The sequence below is a fragment of the Motacilla alba genome, chromosome 10 (genome assembly GCF_015832195.1).
Source record: "Motacilla alba alba isolate MOTALB_02 chromosome 10, Motacilla_alba_V1.0_pri, whole genome shotgun sequence".
Classification (NCBI taxonomy): Eukaryota; Metazoa; Chordata; class Aves; order Passeriformes; family Motacillidae; genus Motacilla; species Motacilla alba.
In genome coordinates this window covers 12,407,411-12,424,488 of record NC_052025.1, presented here as the reverse complement: position 1 = coordinate 12,424,488, position 17,078 = coordinate 12,407,411, and the positions used below count along the sequence as shown (strand labels likewise).

The window sequence follows — 17,078 nt, the reverse complement described above, 5'->3', positions numbered from 1 at the left end:
GAACCAAAACTATTGAAATCTGGGGAAAAGAGACCTCACTCCACCATTCTACCCCTCAATATTGTGCTCAATAAAAGGCTGTAATACAGATCCCCATCTGCCTCTCAGCTGCATTTCCTCCTGACCATTCCTGCCTGCCCTCTTCCTACACTGTGTAATCATGGCAAGCATCTTTTGACATTTCTTGGGAATTTTACATACTAATTTTGTTGCTGTGTTGAAATCCTCTTGCATGTCAATTTTTTAAACCTGTGCAGGTCCATCTTGTTTGAGGCGTTTTGGTTTGTAGGGTTTTTTTTATGAAAATGTTTCTAATTGAGAATAATTAATTTTAAAAGTATTTTTATTACTGTATTTATGGTAGCCACACATCTTCTAAGGAAAATACATTTTAATAAGTACCTCATGCATCAGGCCTTTTCACGATTGATGTGAACAGTATGAAAGAGGAAAACAAGATTTATGCTGTCTCTTCAAAACAAAAGAGCACAGTGCAGCTCTTTTTTAAAGCCTCTTTTTAATGGGAATTTTAAATGAAGATAAAAGATAGTCTTTCTGAATCTTCTGAAATGATGTCATTTGTCTTCTGGGAGGCTGCTTCTCCTGTTTTGCTAATGTGCAGTATATTCTATCTAAACAGAAGATCTTATCTGTCAGGGTATGAGGAGGTTGATGGAATATTATTTTTACGTGTTCTGCTGTGTTCTACTAAAGGTTACAACTGATTCACTGCCTTTCCTTCTGCCTTGCTGTAAAGCAGACACAGTGGATCAGGCAGGACACTGGAATCAATGACTTTCTATCTGAGGGGTTTTTTTAATGTTTCAAAGAGTTTTTTCATTTTGCACAGTGAAATTAGGAAATGTGTTATTAACAAAGATGGAACAGAGATACATTTGCTGTTGCATTTTTTTTAAGGTATTGATATTTTAAATAAAAATTTTTGTTTGATTTCCATATGAAATAAAGGGGTTTGGGTAGTTTAACAAAGCAGAGGCATTATTTAAAAGACCAGACTGATGTTATACCCCATGCATTCAGATTCTGCTGTGATGAGCCCACTGTATATGTGGGAGGTGTTACCTGAGGATATTAACCCATCAAGAATCTCCTAAAAGAGGAAGCTGACATCCAACCATCTAAATAAATACGTGTGTTAGTTGCCCTTATTCCTTCAGAGGTGGTGATACAGTGCAGGCAGCAGGATCAAGCCTTAAACTGGTATCATCTCTAATTCCCTGCATTGTATTCCACTAATAATAAACTAGATTAAATGCAATGCAGCTAATATTTTATTTGGGGGAAAACCCATCCCTTAGCACTCAGCTGGAGTATTTGGCTGGAAGCTAAATCGTAGAATCATATCCACCAAGGCATGTGATCTCAGTGTACTGGAGAGGAAGGAAAAGAGTAACAAAATCAATCTGTCCCAGATTAAAGCAGTGTCTCATAAAATCCATGAAGAAAAGGCTTTCCCCCACAGGTGTATAATTTTGTGTGCAGCCCTTTCCCCCCAGTTTGAAACTGTGTATTTCTCTCAGATGCGTTTCAGCTGCCAGTGAAACCCAGGTAAGGGTGTGATGCTTTTGTGAGTGGCTTCAGGTGGAGCCATCCCAGTGCTGCCCTCCACTTTGAAACAACCAGCTCTCCTTAACATTGACTTGTGCATTTTCAGTGCAGGTAGAAACATTCCCATTCCCACAACTGGGAAGGTTTTTCTGGAATGTCTCGTTATTGCATATGGGGAGGAAGCAGGTAGGTGAGAGGAGACCCTGGGCTATACCACATGTGTAAATGGTAAATTCCTGGGAGTGCTGCAGGTCAGGGGGGATTCAGGCTGCTGGTGCCAGCCCTGAAGGCCACATTTGGGGTGCCAGCAGCAGCTGGGTCCGGGCTTAGCTGTGGCAGCGGTGAGGCCAGTGGCCACTGGGGGTCGGTGGTGTTCTGCATGAGGCAGCTGAGGGACCACGGACCTTGGAACCGGATTTGCTGCTAATTAGGTGAGCAAAGATGTAATTTATACTGAAAACGACGATTGCATCAAAGCTAAGCAAGTTAAATACACAGCTTTTCTTAAAGCTCTTTGGGGAAAATGGTTTTCTCTTTGCTTCCTCCAGAAATGAATAATCGCTGTTACCATCTGGAAAATATTATTGTAACTTTTCTAGTGCCATGTCCAATTCCTGTGCTGACTTGCTGCCCTCATTCCAATTGTACAGAGTTTGCTGTGACTCAGACACATCTTTTATGGGCCAGTCCCTCCTGGTTGTCAGAATTTAAGAAGGAAGAATTTAGGAGAGCAGTGCCTGACTGGCACTTTCCTATGCTGATGCAGTTTTAGAGACTGTTTTTTGCATCTTTGTTCCCACACTCTGGACATACAAATCTCAATTTGTCATTGATAGGAATCATTTTAACACTGAGATAAATATCATTGCCACTTTGAAGGGTTTTTTCCCTTAATAGGACTTATACCTGTTAATATGAACAGTGTTAGAGACATGGAATCTGTAGTTGTATGAAGTTTTACTGCACTGAAAGGCTGGAAAGCTTAGAATGTTAAAGAAATCTGAGAAAATGTTTGCAAAACAAAACTATAATTTCCTATCTACGCAAATTAAGAGTGATTGATCAAGGTCTGTATATCGTACTAATGTATTTTTATTAAAATAAATACACTAATACAACAATGGTCTATGATAGTTTTATATCAGCTTGATTGTCTAGCTTAATGGCAGAGTTACATCCTTATATTTGGGGATATAAATATCTATCCACCTCTTTTTAGAGGTATACAAGTGTCTAAAATGCTTTGTAAATTATGCTATTGTATAACTTTATAGTGATAACATTTATGATACGCTCACACTGCCTAATACACGAATCTAATTTAGATGTAAAGATTAGGAAGATGATCTTCCTAGTCTGTCTGTGTAAGAAGTGAAGAAAGAGGCTCCTGCTTTTTGTGCTTCCCTGGAGGAGCCAAACTGGCAGGCTGGGATTTGACCCACGGAAGAACTCAGCTCTTCCATAGCCTTGAGAAGGTCTAGGACATAAATCAGCTGATCAGCTTGCTCCTAAGTCTGGAGGGAATGTGCAAGATTGGAATCCTCAGTTGTTAACACCTCTAGGAAAAACACAAATCTAACAACACTGAGAACAGCTGACTTGAGTGTTCATGCCACCATTGCCAACACCTTGATTGCTGATTTGGAAATCTTGCTTTTACAGAATGGACTTTGACGATGAAGATGGGGAGGGGCCCAGCAAATTTTCAAGGTGAGCATTTACATAAGAGTTGACCAAATTTCTTTCAGTGGGGAAAGACTGCTGTCTCATTACTGATGTGTGAAAATCAATATAAATATGGGTGAAAAACTTGCCAACAACGAGACCCAAATATTAGTTACTCTTTTTATCAGCTCCTTCTGAAAATTAGGCATTCTGGCAGAAACCTGCCTAATGTAGTTATTGGCTTATAAAGCTGACAGCATGTGTGTCACAATTTCACTCTGCAGCTATATCAAATGAGAAAACTTGTGATTTTTAGCTTATTATTTCAGCTGCCTTAGATGGACTTCAGTTATTTGACATTGCTGAAGTTGTCTTTTGGCCACTGAAAATGAAATTTCATTTCTAATTTGTTTCAGATGTTAATTGCTTGTTAAGACAATTTGACAGATTGTAGAGGTGGATTGTTTTTTTTTAAGTTAGTGAGCTTTACATTATGTATCATTATGTGTATCTGAATAGTAAAAATTGACAAAAAAATGTTAACTCACATGGAATATTCAAAGCTAGAAATAAACAGTAAAGCCTCATTGCTATTTTTTCATTTATCCTTTTTTTTTTTTGGTCACACTGTGTGCATTTTTTCATTAGAAACCAAGCAGCTGAAGTGCGGGGTGTAGATACTTTGAGGCCTGTGGGTAACTGCTGATTATCCAAATTGTAATTGCAGCTGTGTAGCAGCAGCCATGTTGAAGCACAGCTGTCACTGGGGTTTAACAGGGTTATTCCAGTCAGTCTGAAAGAGAAGTGTGCTGAAGATCCACTGTGACACCATATCATCATTTACTGGACAAGACCAGCAGCACTCCTGTTTGGTTGATGTCGTTTACAGAACCAGTCCCTGGTGTTAAAACTGGTGATTTGAGGGCTTGGTCCTAATATTTGCTAGAAGACACATGTTAAGGGAACAAGATTTGTGAGGAATGGGAGCTGATTTGTGCCTGCACAGGCATCAGGGTTTCTGGGCACACTGATACACGTGTTGGTCCTTCCCCATTCTGGTTTTGGCCTTTCAAAATTTGGTGGTGGGTTGAGCCAATAATTCCATTACTTTTAATGGAGACGTATGCTGTGCAGTGCTTAGACTCAGTTGATTTTAGGTGTCAGATCAAAATCTGATATTTAAGTCTTAAATTCTGCATAGACCCCAGATTGCTCTGTTTTTAGAGAGTACAGAAAAACCATGCAGAGACACCCAGGGCTATGTTCAGCCATCCTCTTCCAGTTGTTCCCTTCTCCAGATTGCTCACATGACTTACTCCTAGCTTGTTTCAGTCAAAATTATTTAGTTGTCAAAGAGCTGCTGTTTAAATGGTGAAGCTAACCCAGCTGGCTTTGACTGAAGTGCCTGAAGGAGCATGCGTGCAGAGGTCAGCTGGGAGACTGGAAGGGAAAACCAGTGGTTGGAGGCAATAACATCCTCAGCCCAGTCAGGCAGAGAAGGATGAGCAGCCAAGCCCCAGGCTGGTGGGAGCACAGGAGAAGTGGTGTTAGCCTAGTGCCCCATGGCAGGTGACACACTCTGCTTCTCAGGGCTTCCAGCTCAGCTCAGGTGTCCCTGCATGACACCTCATCTCACACAGAGCCTGTGCATGTACTTCCCACACTGTAATCTGCCCATTCCTCATTGAATTGGTCTTTTTGCTGAAAATTACTTGCTTCAGTCTGTTCTCCAGGCAGAGTCAAGGGGAAGAGAGTGGTGTTGTCACTTGGATGTTCTGAGGGTGCTGTTGTTGACCACAACATAAAGAAATACTGCTCAAGATTTGATTAAGCTTTGTCTTCACTGTTTGAATGAGGAACTTGCCTAGGTGGATTTCCTTAAAATTAGTTGTAATCCATTTCAGACAGAAAAAAAAAAAGTAAAAGTTCATTATTGATTTGTTAGAAGAGGAAAGCATGCTTATTTAGGCTGTATTACTTTTTTAGCTAATACATGGGACCTTCATAGGCTGTCTGTTGTAACAAATTACATCATTTTGGAAAGGTGTAATTTTAATACAAAATGTCATTTAACTGTTCTTGAGCAGTTATAGTCTTCACTTCTAGAAAAGCCATTATCTTATTTTTGTGTTTTTCAAAACATACATTTTGTGTTTTGGAGCTAGCAGTTTCGTTTCAAATGAGTCTTTCCATAACTATGCCAGCAAAATCCAATGTCAAATGATTAGTGCATTTTTTAGGAAAGAGAGGAGCAGCGTGTCGTTTTTTACTGAAATGTCACATTGCTGCCTGTCTTTGGGACAATGCTTCAGGAGCAGTGAAGCTTTTTTAGTCCCACAGGACAAAAGTCTCATTGGTCTGGATTTCCTCCATAAAGGTGCTGCTCAAACACCACACATACCTGCCTGGGCATCCAACGTCTGTTGATTCGAGTAGGAATGAGGTGCCTGTTTACTTCTAGGGAATTAAGGCAGTTTAAATTTCACTTCTATTTACCCAGCAGTTTCACCTGCCTGCCTGCCTTTTGCCAGCCTCCACGACAGTCAGTGCAGTGTCTGTCCGTACAGAACTTCTTCCTGAAGGCTCCCTTACATAAGGCATCGCCCTTCAGCCGTGTCTCTGCCCTCCTGTGTTATCTGTAGACCATCAGTGCCCTCTGCTGAATGGAGGGAGCTGTGGTTGCAAGCTGGAACAGATACAGCCCGTTCACTTCCAGCACAGCAATGAGTTTTTTATGGCCTGCTGCGGATAAAAGCTCACTGGTGTTTTCCATACTGGTGCTGCTTGTTAAGTTTCCCAAGAAATCAGTGTATGTCAAAGTGTTTGCTTAAATCCACTGAAATGTGTCTTCTGTTTTTTTAAATATACAAATGAAGTTTCTGGATTGGCATGGCTTGGATCAGGCTCTGTGTTTTCTTTGCTGTATCGTTCTCATTCCCTTGTTTTTCTTGCTGTTATTTGTAATGGTTTGCACTTGTGAATTCTTTTGCTTTCTGCTGTGTGTTTGCTATCACCCAATGCATAACCCCTGTTGATTGATGTACTATCTTTTGTTTCTAGGTATGATGGTGATCAAATCACTGGTGATAAGGAAAAGTTTGCAAGGTAGGCGTGTCCTGTAGAGCTCTTCTGCTGAGAGAAAAGAGGGGGATGTTCGTGTCCAAAAAATCTCAGTACGTGTGCCTTAGCTTAGAGAGATGGTTACTCTGTTTTAGGTGGGATGATGATCAAAGTAGTGCTGACACAGAAGGGATGGGTAGGAAAAAGGGAAGTCAAATATGGTTTGTCCCAATTTTTCTTTTACATGATGCTGTTCATACTGATCTTTTGTCTGTTCTAAAGCTGCTTGAAGTCAGAAATACAAACGCATAGTGGTTTTGGATTGGCTCCCCTGTATCCCAAAATTTAATGTCCCTTCGTAATTTCTGTATAAAAACAAAGTTAAGAAATGACAGAATTGGGACATCATTGTGTACAAGTTTGTGAATGCCAGGGTTCCTAGGACACATGCTTTAGAAGAGCAGCACAGCCCCTCTTTTTCTTTTAAGGCTTTAAATTTGAACTAGTTTCAGGAAACTTTTGGGGTATTGTCTGCTTGAACATTTTCCCAGCCAGTAGATTAACATGCTATTACTTTCTAGCTTTTAAGATCATAAATGAAGTGGACTACTGGGATACTCCTTTTCTCTCAGGAAGTTTTACAGTCTCTGTTTAGTCTCTATAATGGTTGTTGTCCTGAAGTACTAAAATACTTGAGTGGTAGACAATGTATTATGTACTTATAAGTGTGAAATGTATGTTGAATCTGTCTGTTCTTTGTCTCTCTTTCTCTTTTTTTCTTAACCACCGCTTCTGTGAAAATGCTGAACTTAGAGCAAGCTTTCATCATGTAAAAATGCTTTTATCTTCCCCGTGTCCATATTTATGTGCATGTACCAGCTGGCATGTACACGTGTGTGCTCTGTGTACATGTGCACTGTCACAGCAGCTGTGTGTATGACCCAGCTCCCCCTGTTCCCTCCTACATCTGTGCAGACCCACACAGGGGCTGTTCCTCAGCCGGGTGAAATGAAAGGTTCACTATTACAGTGTCCTGGACAGTGACCTCAGGCAAGGCTTGGCTGTAATTTACTGAGCAGCCATGGGCTGCCATAGCTGGATTTTTTGCATATCACACAGTAAGCATAGGAATAATAACTCTGCATGTAGCCCTAACGAGTGTTGTTTCTGCAGACTGTGCCTCATGCATGTAACACCTGTATGTGCAGGGGCAGGATACCCAAAGCAGGGCAAGTCCTTGCATTCCTCTATTTCAGGAAGCAGCATACAATTCTTTCCTGCTTTTTAAGAAAAGGTTTAATCCCTAAAAGTATCCAAAAAGTGTGCCAAGCCTAGCTTCTGCTTTCATGGTCAGTCTTTATAGCAGTCAGCTCCAAAGAATGTTGCAGTTTCTTTTAATGTTGTGTTATCACATCAGTCAATGCTGGTGGACTCTCCAAGTGATCACTTCTCACATCTTGTTGGATCAGCCAGCGATCCCACAAGACAATGCCATGCACAGCTCATTGAAATCAGTGGAAGATGCTGCTTTGACAACTGAAGCATCATCTACCTGTCGTGTACTTGTATTTAGCTGCCACCTGACAGGTACAGTATGAGAAGAATAAGTGCTGGGCGCTGAAGCATTCTAGGTCCATTTGGACCATTTCAGATGTATATATTGGTGTGATTCCTTAATGCTGATCAAGCAGTGGTGATTTCCAGAATGGGAAAACTGAACTCTGAGATGTTTGTTTCTGAAAGATTCTGGTGGGAGTCCATTTTGGGATTTCTCAAATTTGACTAACCACCTCAACCATATGATTCCTCTAGAGGATGAGAACATTGCAGCCTAGCCCAACTTGGGGCAGCATCAAGTACTGTCATTGTTGCTTCCCTGCTGTGCTAAATTGTCCCTGAACATAAATTCTGGTCTATGTCTGACAAGCCAGATGTTTACTTGCTGTCTTTCATACTTATTTTATTTATTTATGGGGATTTTTTTTTTTGTATGTACTGTTATCCCGTATATGGTCCCAGTGCTGCAGTCTGATCCTACAGGCATGTAGTGACTCCCTGCAGGGTTGTGGGGTGTTCCAAACAGCATTGTTTGGGATCTGTGTTGTCATTGAGTGGGCTTTTTTCATAAGTCAGTGCTGATGTTTCCTGCTGACCTGATCCAGTTGTTAGTGAGAGGTTTCCTCTAAAGGACACCTTTTATGAGAAGCTGAGAGATGCATCACAGCAAATCTGGGAGTTTGACTGGAGTTGGCAGATGTTAGCTCCTCACATATTTCTACTTCATTTTTGTCCTTAAACCAAAGGAGATTAAACTGGTTAAGAGATTAAGGCCACAAGCCAATAAATAGAAATACAGGTTCTTTTCACAGCTATGGGCAAATCATATTTATCTGTCTGTGGCCTGGATTTTCTGTGTGTAAAATAGGAGGGATGACAGTGGTTGGCTTTGTAAAGCACTTTGCTCTCCTGGGGTGCAAACAGCAAAACGAGTGCGAAGCATTATGATTCATTCCTCCAACTGAGATCCTTAAGCTGCTCACGTCTCTTTTCTGTTGCTTTGGTGTTTCTTTAAATGCTCAGGGAGAATCACAGTGAGATTGAGAGGCGCAGGAGAAATAAGATGACCCAGTACATCACCGAGCTGTCGGACATGGTGCCCACGTGCAGCGCCCTGGCTCGTAAGCCCGACAAGCTGACCATCCTTCGCATGGCTGTTTCCCACATGAAATCCATGAGGGGCACTGGAAACAAATCGACTGATGGAGCTTACAAGCCTTCCTTTCTTACAGAACAGGTAGAATTTACAAAAATGTTCGTTTTCCCTGGTTTTTTGTCTTAAAAGGTGTGAGGAAATGCTGAGAGAAGTAGAGCCTCAGCTTGATCCTTCACTGTAGTGTAGCAGCTGGTACCAGTTACATAATCAAGGTGTGAATACAGGTGGTTTTTTGTGACTGTTTGGACTTGATTTTAACACTATGACAGATCTTTCTTTTTGGAGAAGCAAATTGGCATTCTTACCATTGAGATCTGTCCATCTGAAAAACAAGTCACTCTCTGCCTCGCAGAAAGGAGTTTCCACCTCCAGATCTGGGTTCTTCCCATCCTAACAGACATTCTCTAAAATAAGTAAAAAATTAGTCTGGAAAGACCTGCCTCTCTCTCTGGGGATTAGAGGAAGGTTGAAAACATCCTTTAGTCTAAATGCTGGAGTTCCCAGCAGCTGAACTGGGCAGAGTTGAATCCCATCTCTACTGGCTGAGGTACTTCTTGGTTACATTTTTGATGGAAGAAGGAAGATGCACCCAGTGCTTGAAGGAAAACTCTGTTTACTGAGCACATTGAAAATTCCTACCACCTCCATTGTTTTCAAAGTCCTATGGGTGTAGTATTCATTCTTGTGGTCTGAAGTGATTTAAGCACTTACACATGGAAGTTGTGGCTAGAGGCAATAACTTCTTTCTCTTAGATAAACAGCAGCTGCTGCTGACCCCTCAGTGCTCACAACTGCTTATTCCAGCTCTCCTGGAGTGTGTTTCTGGAGGGACTGTGCCATTCTGCTGGTGGCACACCCTAGTCACTTCTCATTGCAATTTTTTATTTTTTTTAAATCTTGCAGAATTACAGAGTTTGCTTTCATCTTTTTTAATAATGTTCAAAACTGATTATACTATCTTCAGTATAGTGTGGCCAGCTGTGCTGTGAGGTTTTTTGTTTAGTCAGTAGTTCAGGTTCAATGTGCTTTCTCTAAAACAAAGCAGCAGAAGTTGACAATCTGTTGAGTGTTTCTTGAGATGAGTTATCAGTTTCTTAGTAGTTAGCCAGATTTTTATCCTCACCTTATCAGCTAATACCTACCACTGGCACACTAACCCTGCTGAGACATCCCACCTGGGATGGGACTCTGTGTTTGAGTTCCAGGTGCAGGATCTTAACAAGCTCTGGTGGTCACTGGAGCCACCAAAGGCTGTTCCAGCTTCTTTTGCAGGAATTGCAGTGGTAGTTGTCATCCTTTGCCATGAGAGGTTTTCAAGCTCTGTTAAGGAAAGGGAGTATTTCTGGGTGATGCTGAGGCTTCACACTCACAGGCTGGAAAACCTCCAGAACCTTCTTATGTGGTGGCTCAGGGCCCTTAATGGAAGAAGAGGCTGGAGATTCTTTCCTCATTCCCATTACACTTTCTGCCTTTTATCTGGTGACTGTTTAATTTACAAACAGAGCTCATCCTGAGCAGGGCCAGGGAGAACCAAACTAAAAAGTCTTATTGCTTTCTTTCCAACTAAATTATTCAGAACTTTTAATTAAGAGAAGAATTTGCAATGAGTTAGAGCTATTCATTTCCTCTGTTTGTACTCTGAAATATCTTTTTTATTTTTTAATGTTATATGCCTGTCACTGATTATACACTGAGTATTAGTTGTTTATTTTCCTTAAGTGCATGGAGATTCCCAGATGAAAGGCAATAATGGAAAATAAAATGTTGTTTGTTAATGAGATGGGCAATTTATGCTTGCTGCAAGTTTGGTTATATTGTTACATCAGTAAAAATTTCTGTCTTGGTTTTGATCAGCCACTAAGATCACAAGAAAACAATATTCTCTGACAATGACAGACATTATATTTAATTCCTTTTCCTTGCTGGCATCCTAATAAAATCCTTTCTTTGGAAGGAACTGAAACACCTTATCCTGGAGGCTGCAGATGGGTTCCTGTTTGTAGTTGCAGCTGAGACGGGCAGAGTGATCTACGTGTCAGACTCTGTGACTCCTGTGCTGAACCAGCCCCAGTCAGAGTGGTTTGGCAGCACTTTGTACGAGCAGGTTCATCCAGATGATGTGGAAAAGCTGCGAGAGCAACTGTGTACATCTGAAAACTCCATGACAGGTCAGATATGGCTGATGTATGCTTCTGGGCGTTCAGGATCCCTGGAGAGCTTTTCCTGACATTCAGAGTGCCGGGTGTAAAAATCCGGTAGAAGTGAAACTCAGCTAGATTAAACTGTGTTTTCTTGCAGGCAGTACAGTAATATAAATCTTCTTTTGAGTGACTGCATTTTGCTTCCTATTAATTGACTTCAGTCAAACCATCTTCATGTAGCTCTGCATTCAAACTCTGGTTTGGAATCTGGATTGTTCACAGGCTTGGTCTGGAAATCTAGATTGTTTTCATTTCATCCTCAATGAACTTGTGACTTCTTTACAAGTATGTGTTTCTTTAGGGCAGTCTTTAATTTGAGTCAAAAATCATATTTTAGACTTTTCTGTTTTCATACAAGTTCCTTGTGGTTTGCTAATTGGAATCTTGAAGGGAAAAAATCCAGTGTTTGGCAACTAAAAATATACTGGATTTTAATCATGAGGCTCCTGTGCAGTAGTGCAAGTTACCTGAAAGTTGATTACCTGTCATGTTGCACGTAAAACTAAAGCATATTCATATCAACAACTCTGACTTTTAGTTGTTCATGCTCAAAGCTGCCAGTAGCTCAAAGCTGCCTTGTGTTTAATAGGATACGTGTGTTAGAGCTGTGAGAATTAGGTAAGTTCTGTTGTAACTCAAAATTGAAAAGGAGGAAACTTAACTTCTCTTTTTATTCTTCACGTATTATGTTTATAGCTGAAGGAAAAAAGGTAGGGGATAATATTCAAAAAACCCCTGATCCTTGCAAAAGTCACATAATTTCTCTTTGCTTTGGTAGTTAAGATTTCTGACCTGGTTTGCTGGAAGTTCTGTTGTGTTTCATAACTCAAAGGACAGCGATCCAGTTTTGAGTGAACCTGCACACTGTTTACAGCTTCCATGTCAAAACAGTGCCAAATTCATGATTTCCTGTGGTTTGAATGTGATGTGGTTTTGGCAGAGCTTTCGTGTATTCAAATGGGAAGCTCAAAGCAAAATTCTGTGGTGAAACTCCAGATGGATAGAAACCAAGTGAACAGTTAGGGGAACCTGTGCAGGGCAAAACAGCTGAGTTTCATACCACGAGACTTGCAAAAGGGCACAGCCTCTGTTTTTATTATGCAGCCTCTAATACATTTTAACATACATGCCATCTTGTCCAAGAAGCAATTACTCCAGAGCCTCAGTGAACAGTCATGTTTTGACTTCCAGAAGTGCTCAGTTGTGGGACTTAACCTGCTCAAACTAGAGCTGGACTAGACAAATGCAGAGCACTTCTGAAAACCCGACTCTGTATTTTTTCTAGCCTTAGCTATGGGCTTTTCTTCTGCACTGAATTGATCTGTAGCCAGTGGAAAGAGAAGCTCAATAGTATTTATAGAGCTAAATCTTTTCCCTGCCTGAATCTTTTGGAGTTGTCAGATTGACGCAGAAGGCCTGTAAATCTGATGTACATGGACAGCTGAACATTTGCCCAGCATGAGGAAAGCAGGGTCGCCTGCTCAGCTTTTTGAGTACTTTTGTTTTAAAGGTGTGGCTGATAAAGTACAGTAATTTTGTTTACAAGTAGTTCTGTCAGTTTGTGGAGCACACAGACTACCAGAAAGTTCTAGATTTATTATTTTAAACTTGTATTTCCTCTACTCCACAAGGTACCAATAAATAGGAGAAGCAGTCTTCTACAAGGACTGTCAGTCCAGCTTCAATTTGTTTATAAGCAGCAGGACTTTAGCACCATCACTCTTGCTCCTTTGAGATACCTTTCTAGGAGAAAGGTGATTCTAGAGTCCATTCAGCCAGTTACTTCCCTTGCTGTGGCACAGGCCATATTGAGAGCAGCAGCTTTGTAGCAAGTACTGAATGAAATCTTGCAGTGACCTGAAATAATGCGTGTCTTAGTGACTTTTTAAAAGATGTCAAGGGGGCAAATGCATTTCCTCTAATTTGGTGTTTATTAAACCAAGTTTTCCTTGGCTTTCCAAAGGCATGTTCCATGCAGAGCAAAGGGCAATGTAGAGCTTGAAAGTGATGGAAACCACAAGCTGGTCAGCTGCATCTAGAGTGTTTTTTGCTCGGAGTGAAGTTCACTTCAGGCAGTAGGAACGTCCTCATCTTGCAGTGATGTCTGGCTGTTGAGCACAGAATCTGCTTAGGGAAAAGATTTTCAAGTGAAAGTTACGATATTTAATTTTGCTCTCTTCCTCATTTTCTCAGGGTCCATTTCCTCAATGCTATAATCTCCCCCTTCAGCCCTTGAGCTGGGAAAGCAGTGACAGCATTTTGACTAAGGAGAAGCTTCACTTGCCCTGCAGCAGATCAGAGCAGTGTCCTTCGGTTGTAATTGTCTTGTTACAAGTGCTGCTCATTAGTGTGGCATTGCTGGGATTTTCCCAGCGCCTCTTAGCAGTCCTGCTACCCAGGGATGCTGTTCCAGACCCTGAGAACTTGGGAGGCTGCCACTGCCAATGGGGAGGGACAGAGAACAAGCCCGTGGAGGAAGCAGGCTCCCGCTCACATTTCTGCCCCCAGGAATAAGGCTGGGACTGGGGCTGTGCTCACATGAGCATTTCTTTGGCAGTCACACAGCTTATGCAATCCTCACCTCATTTCACCCTCTCCTCCTCTGGCATTTCTGTGGTACTTACATATGAGTCACATCAAGGGGCTGACCTGCTGAAAGCTAAACTAAGCTAAAACCCCTTGGTTTTGGTAGAGACAACTCTTTGGCCCACCTGATCATGGGGTTTCTCAAACTCTTCTGAGTGCTAACACCAAGGAGAAGCAGGAAGTGAATAGTTAGGAGGAGACAGGACTTCAGGAGCTGTAAAATGTGTGTCAAATTGAAGTGTCTGTTAACTATGGCCTCAACCACATGGTGTCTTTGGGGAGTTAATTGCTTGCTCTTCCTTGAAATCTTAGGATATGGAGAAGGATGGATAGTTTATATTTAATTTTGTGTCCTTGGAGACTTTATTCCCTGGAAATGGAACAATTGTCTGCTTGTTTATTGTGCATTAATTGCTAACACATTGTAGCAACAGGAAAGCTGAATTGTGAAGTGTATGAACAGTTAGAAATGATCTAGAAAAGAGCAGCTGAGCTGTGATGATGGCAAAAATTTGAGCTCCCAAGAAATCTTTATGTGCGTCCTGTGCATGATTAATCAGAATGGGGCAGATATTAAGAGTGATAATTCATTTTCCCCTATTTGTTCTTGAAAATCTGCAGATGTCAAAAGATATCACTTCAAGTATGGATGAAGATCAGATCCCATGGGAGGATCCATTAGCAAAGACCTCTTTGTGCTCAGGGTGCACTGGTGGAACTTGGGGGATGCTGGGTTCAGGTGCAGGCTCAGTCCCAGTGCAAGTGAGAGCCTCTCAGTTGCAGACAGCAAATCTCTAATGATACAGGGAACAGACAGGACTTAGATTTAAGTGTAGAGCAAATCCACTTTTGAAGAATTCCTCTGCTACATTAGCTTTCAAAAAAATGGCTGAGCAAGTATTGTAGTAGACTGTCCTTCTGTTAAAATGCAGTGTTCCAGAGCACTTTGCAAGACTGATTCTACAAATCTAATTCTCCATAAGTATTTCATGAAAGAATAGAATGATGAATACAGACACCTCTGTATAGCTGCCTGGAAATATTCCCAGAGACTGCTTGATGTGTCTGAGATGTGCTTGTCAGGGCTGTCAGATCCCTGCTCCTGCACCCAGCATCTCCAGTGGTGCAAATGGGAAACACCCAGGTTTGTTATCTTCAGTCCTGGGCTGCAGGCAGCACAGCACATGGAAATCAGCTATAACATGTCCCTTCAGCCTCGCCCTCTGTGCCTAGGTGAGGCAGGGAGCAGCATTTGCCATCCCACCAGTGACACAAAGGTTTCTCAGGACAGTTGGGTTCTCCAGGCGTCCTTGCAAACTGCTCCAGCTGAACAGTTAGGGGGTGCTAAAAGTGCAGAGCAGTGACTGCAAGAAAATGATGAGAAACAGAACCTCTACAGCTTTCATTTTCAAGTGATTTAAAAATGACTAAGTCACTTCACTTGCTAGCTGACAAAGATTAGGGGAGGTTACTTCTGGACAGAACTTGTATGCCAAGTTTAGTCTTGGCAAGATCTTTTATTGCCATATTTTTTAAGTGCGACAAAGTAGAATTTTATGATGGAAATGGTGACTGACCACAGCAAAAGTTGAGCTGATAGGCATCCCTTGAGAAGAAAAAAACATTGTGTGACAGGCCATGTATGTTATGGAAGCATCACTCCATGCACTGGAGTGTATGATTTGGACTGGGGATCCTGTCTCACAGAACCTTCTAATAGCATGTTGTCTTGCAGTGATGATTTCAGCTTAGGCAGTTTTCTGTCCAGCTGCAAACCCTTGTTACCAAGCAGTTTGTAGACACAGCCACAAAATCCAGATGTTGTAGATAGAGTCAAATTGTAAAAATGAGAGAACTGTTCAGCTCAAAAGAAGGAAGTGCCAGAGACCAGGGGCTCACTGGTGGAGAGGCAGAGTAAGGCATTCCACAGCACTGAACAGATGATAACCAACCATGTGAAAGAGAAAAATTGGGGATAACTTTTCTCATCAACACATAATCTTCCTGAAAAATCAGCACAGGATTTTTTGTGCTGTGAGCTGCCTTATACTGCCATGTCTGTTTTCCAGCTCTGATTTCTGCATGATCTTTCTTAGAAGGAAGAGGATGGTTCTCATATTGACAGCCAGCCGAGTGAATGCAAATGTGTTTTGAACTCTGACTTGCCATGAATTATTTAGAACTCCAGCTGATACAGAGAAGAGCTGGATGAGACTCCTATTTGGCTTCACATATAAAATTCTCCAAAGAAATTCAGACTGAGTTGAGCCATGACAAGAAACACAGTCCTGGCAAATACAATCCTGTTCTGCCTTAAACGTCATCATCAGTAATAGTAAAACTCACATTTAATGGAAAAGTAATATATTATCAAAACACTGTATGGGTTGAGATCTGCACTCCGTTGGCAAACCACTGTATTAGTTTTTCCACATCCACTTTAACATTGGATCAGCCTATTTATTAAAAAAAAAAGACTATTGCAGGTATTTGTGCCAAAAGTTCTATACCAAAAATATATTGACAGAAGGTCTGTCTTTTGTAGACATTAAGATACTTGTCAAGGATTGATACTTTTCTACTCAGAGCTCTTAACACTCCCTGGGAAAAAAATGAAAAGAAATAAAAAATCCCTTTTTTCAGGGAAGCGTGTTTTTGCTGAGACAGTTGACTAAACAAGAAGCTGTCGTAGAGCTCCTTTGGGACTTTGTTCTGTAGCCTTTGGTTCTGAAGAGCACATTTGTCAGAGGTTTGTGCATCAGAAAGGTACTCTGCATGTGAAGGGCTGTTTCAACTGACAGCACTTGATTTCTTTTTTTTTTTTTTTTTTACTTCTGTGTGTGAGCTCTTTTAAGTACATGAACCCTAAAGAACCATCTGTCTGTGAAACGTGCCCAGCCCAGCAGATTAGGAAGTCAGAGAACAGAGAATTAAAACCAGATCCCAGCATTTTTGATTTTAACATCTTAGTGCAGAGTGACTGACCCAGTAAGACTGTTGCCTCTGGGCAGGTAGAAAATGAGTTGTATAATATTTTGTTTATAGAGAGTTAATAGCTACTTGTGCTTTTAATCCCAGGATACAACAGAGGTTTTCACTGAATGTCCATGAAGCATCACAGGCTGTAGAGTGAAGACAAGCAGGCACCCAGTAAACAGCACACAGCAGAGCTGGTGGGATGGGCAGGAGAGAAAATTTCCATGGACATGATATGTCCTGAATTCTTTTATGTCTCTGCAGAGCTGTCCAAGACTTGACTCAGTTTTTTATGGAATTTTCCACCC

General features: G+C 41.3%; 1 protein-coding gene across 3 annotated transcripts in view; it reads left to right on the top strand.

Annotated features, from left to right (window-relative positions):
• The window catches only part of ARNT2 (aryl hydrocarbon receptor nuclear translocator 2), a 96,938-nt gene that overhangs the window by 27,245 nt on the left and 52,615 nt on the right, over nucleotides 1–17,078 (top strand). For 2 of the 3 annotated variants that reach the window (XM_038146770.1, XM_038146772.1), the window contains exons 3-6: nucleotides 3,232–3,279; nucleotides 6,295–6,339; nucleotides 8,875–9,088; nucleotides 10,962–11,175. In XM_038146770.1, coding sequence (XP_038002698.1) covers nucleotides 3,232–3,279; nucleotides 6,295–6,339; nucleotides 8,875–9,088; nucleotides 10,962–11,175 — 521 coding nt within the window. The remainder of the gene's footprint in view (nucleotides 1–3,231; nucleotides 3,280–6,294; nucleotides 6,340–8,874; nucleotides 9,089–10,961; nucleotides 11,176–17,078) is intronic. The other variant, XM_038146773.1, reaches the window with a different exon arrangement.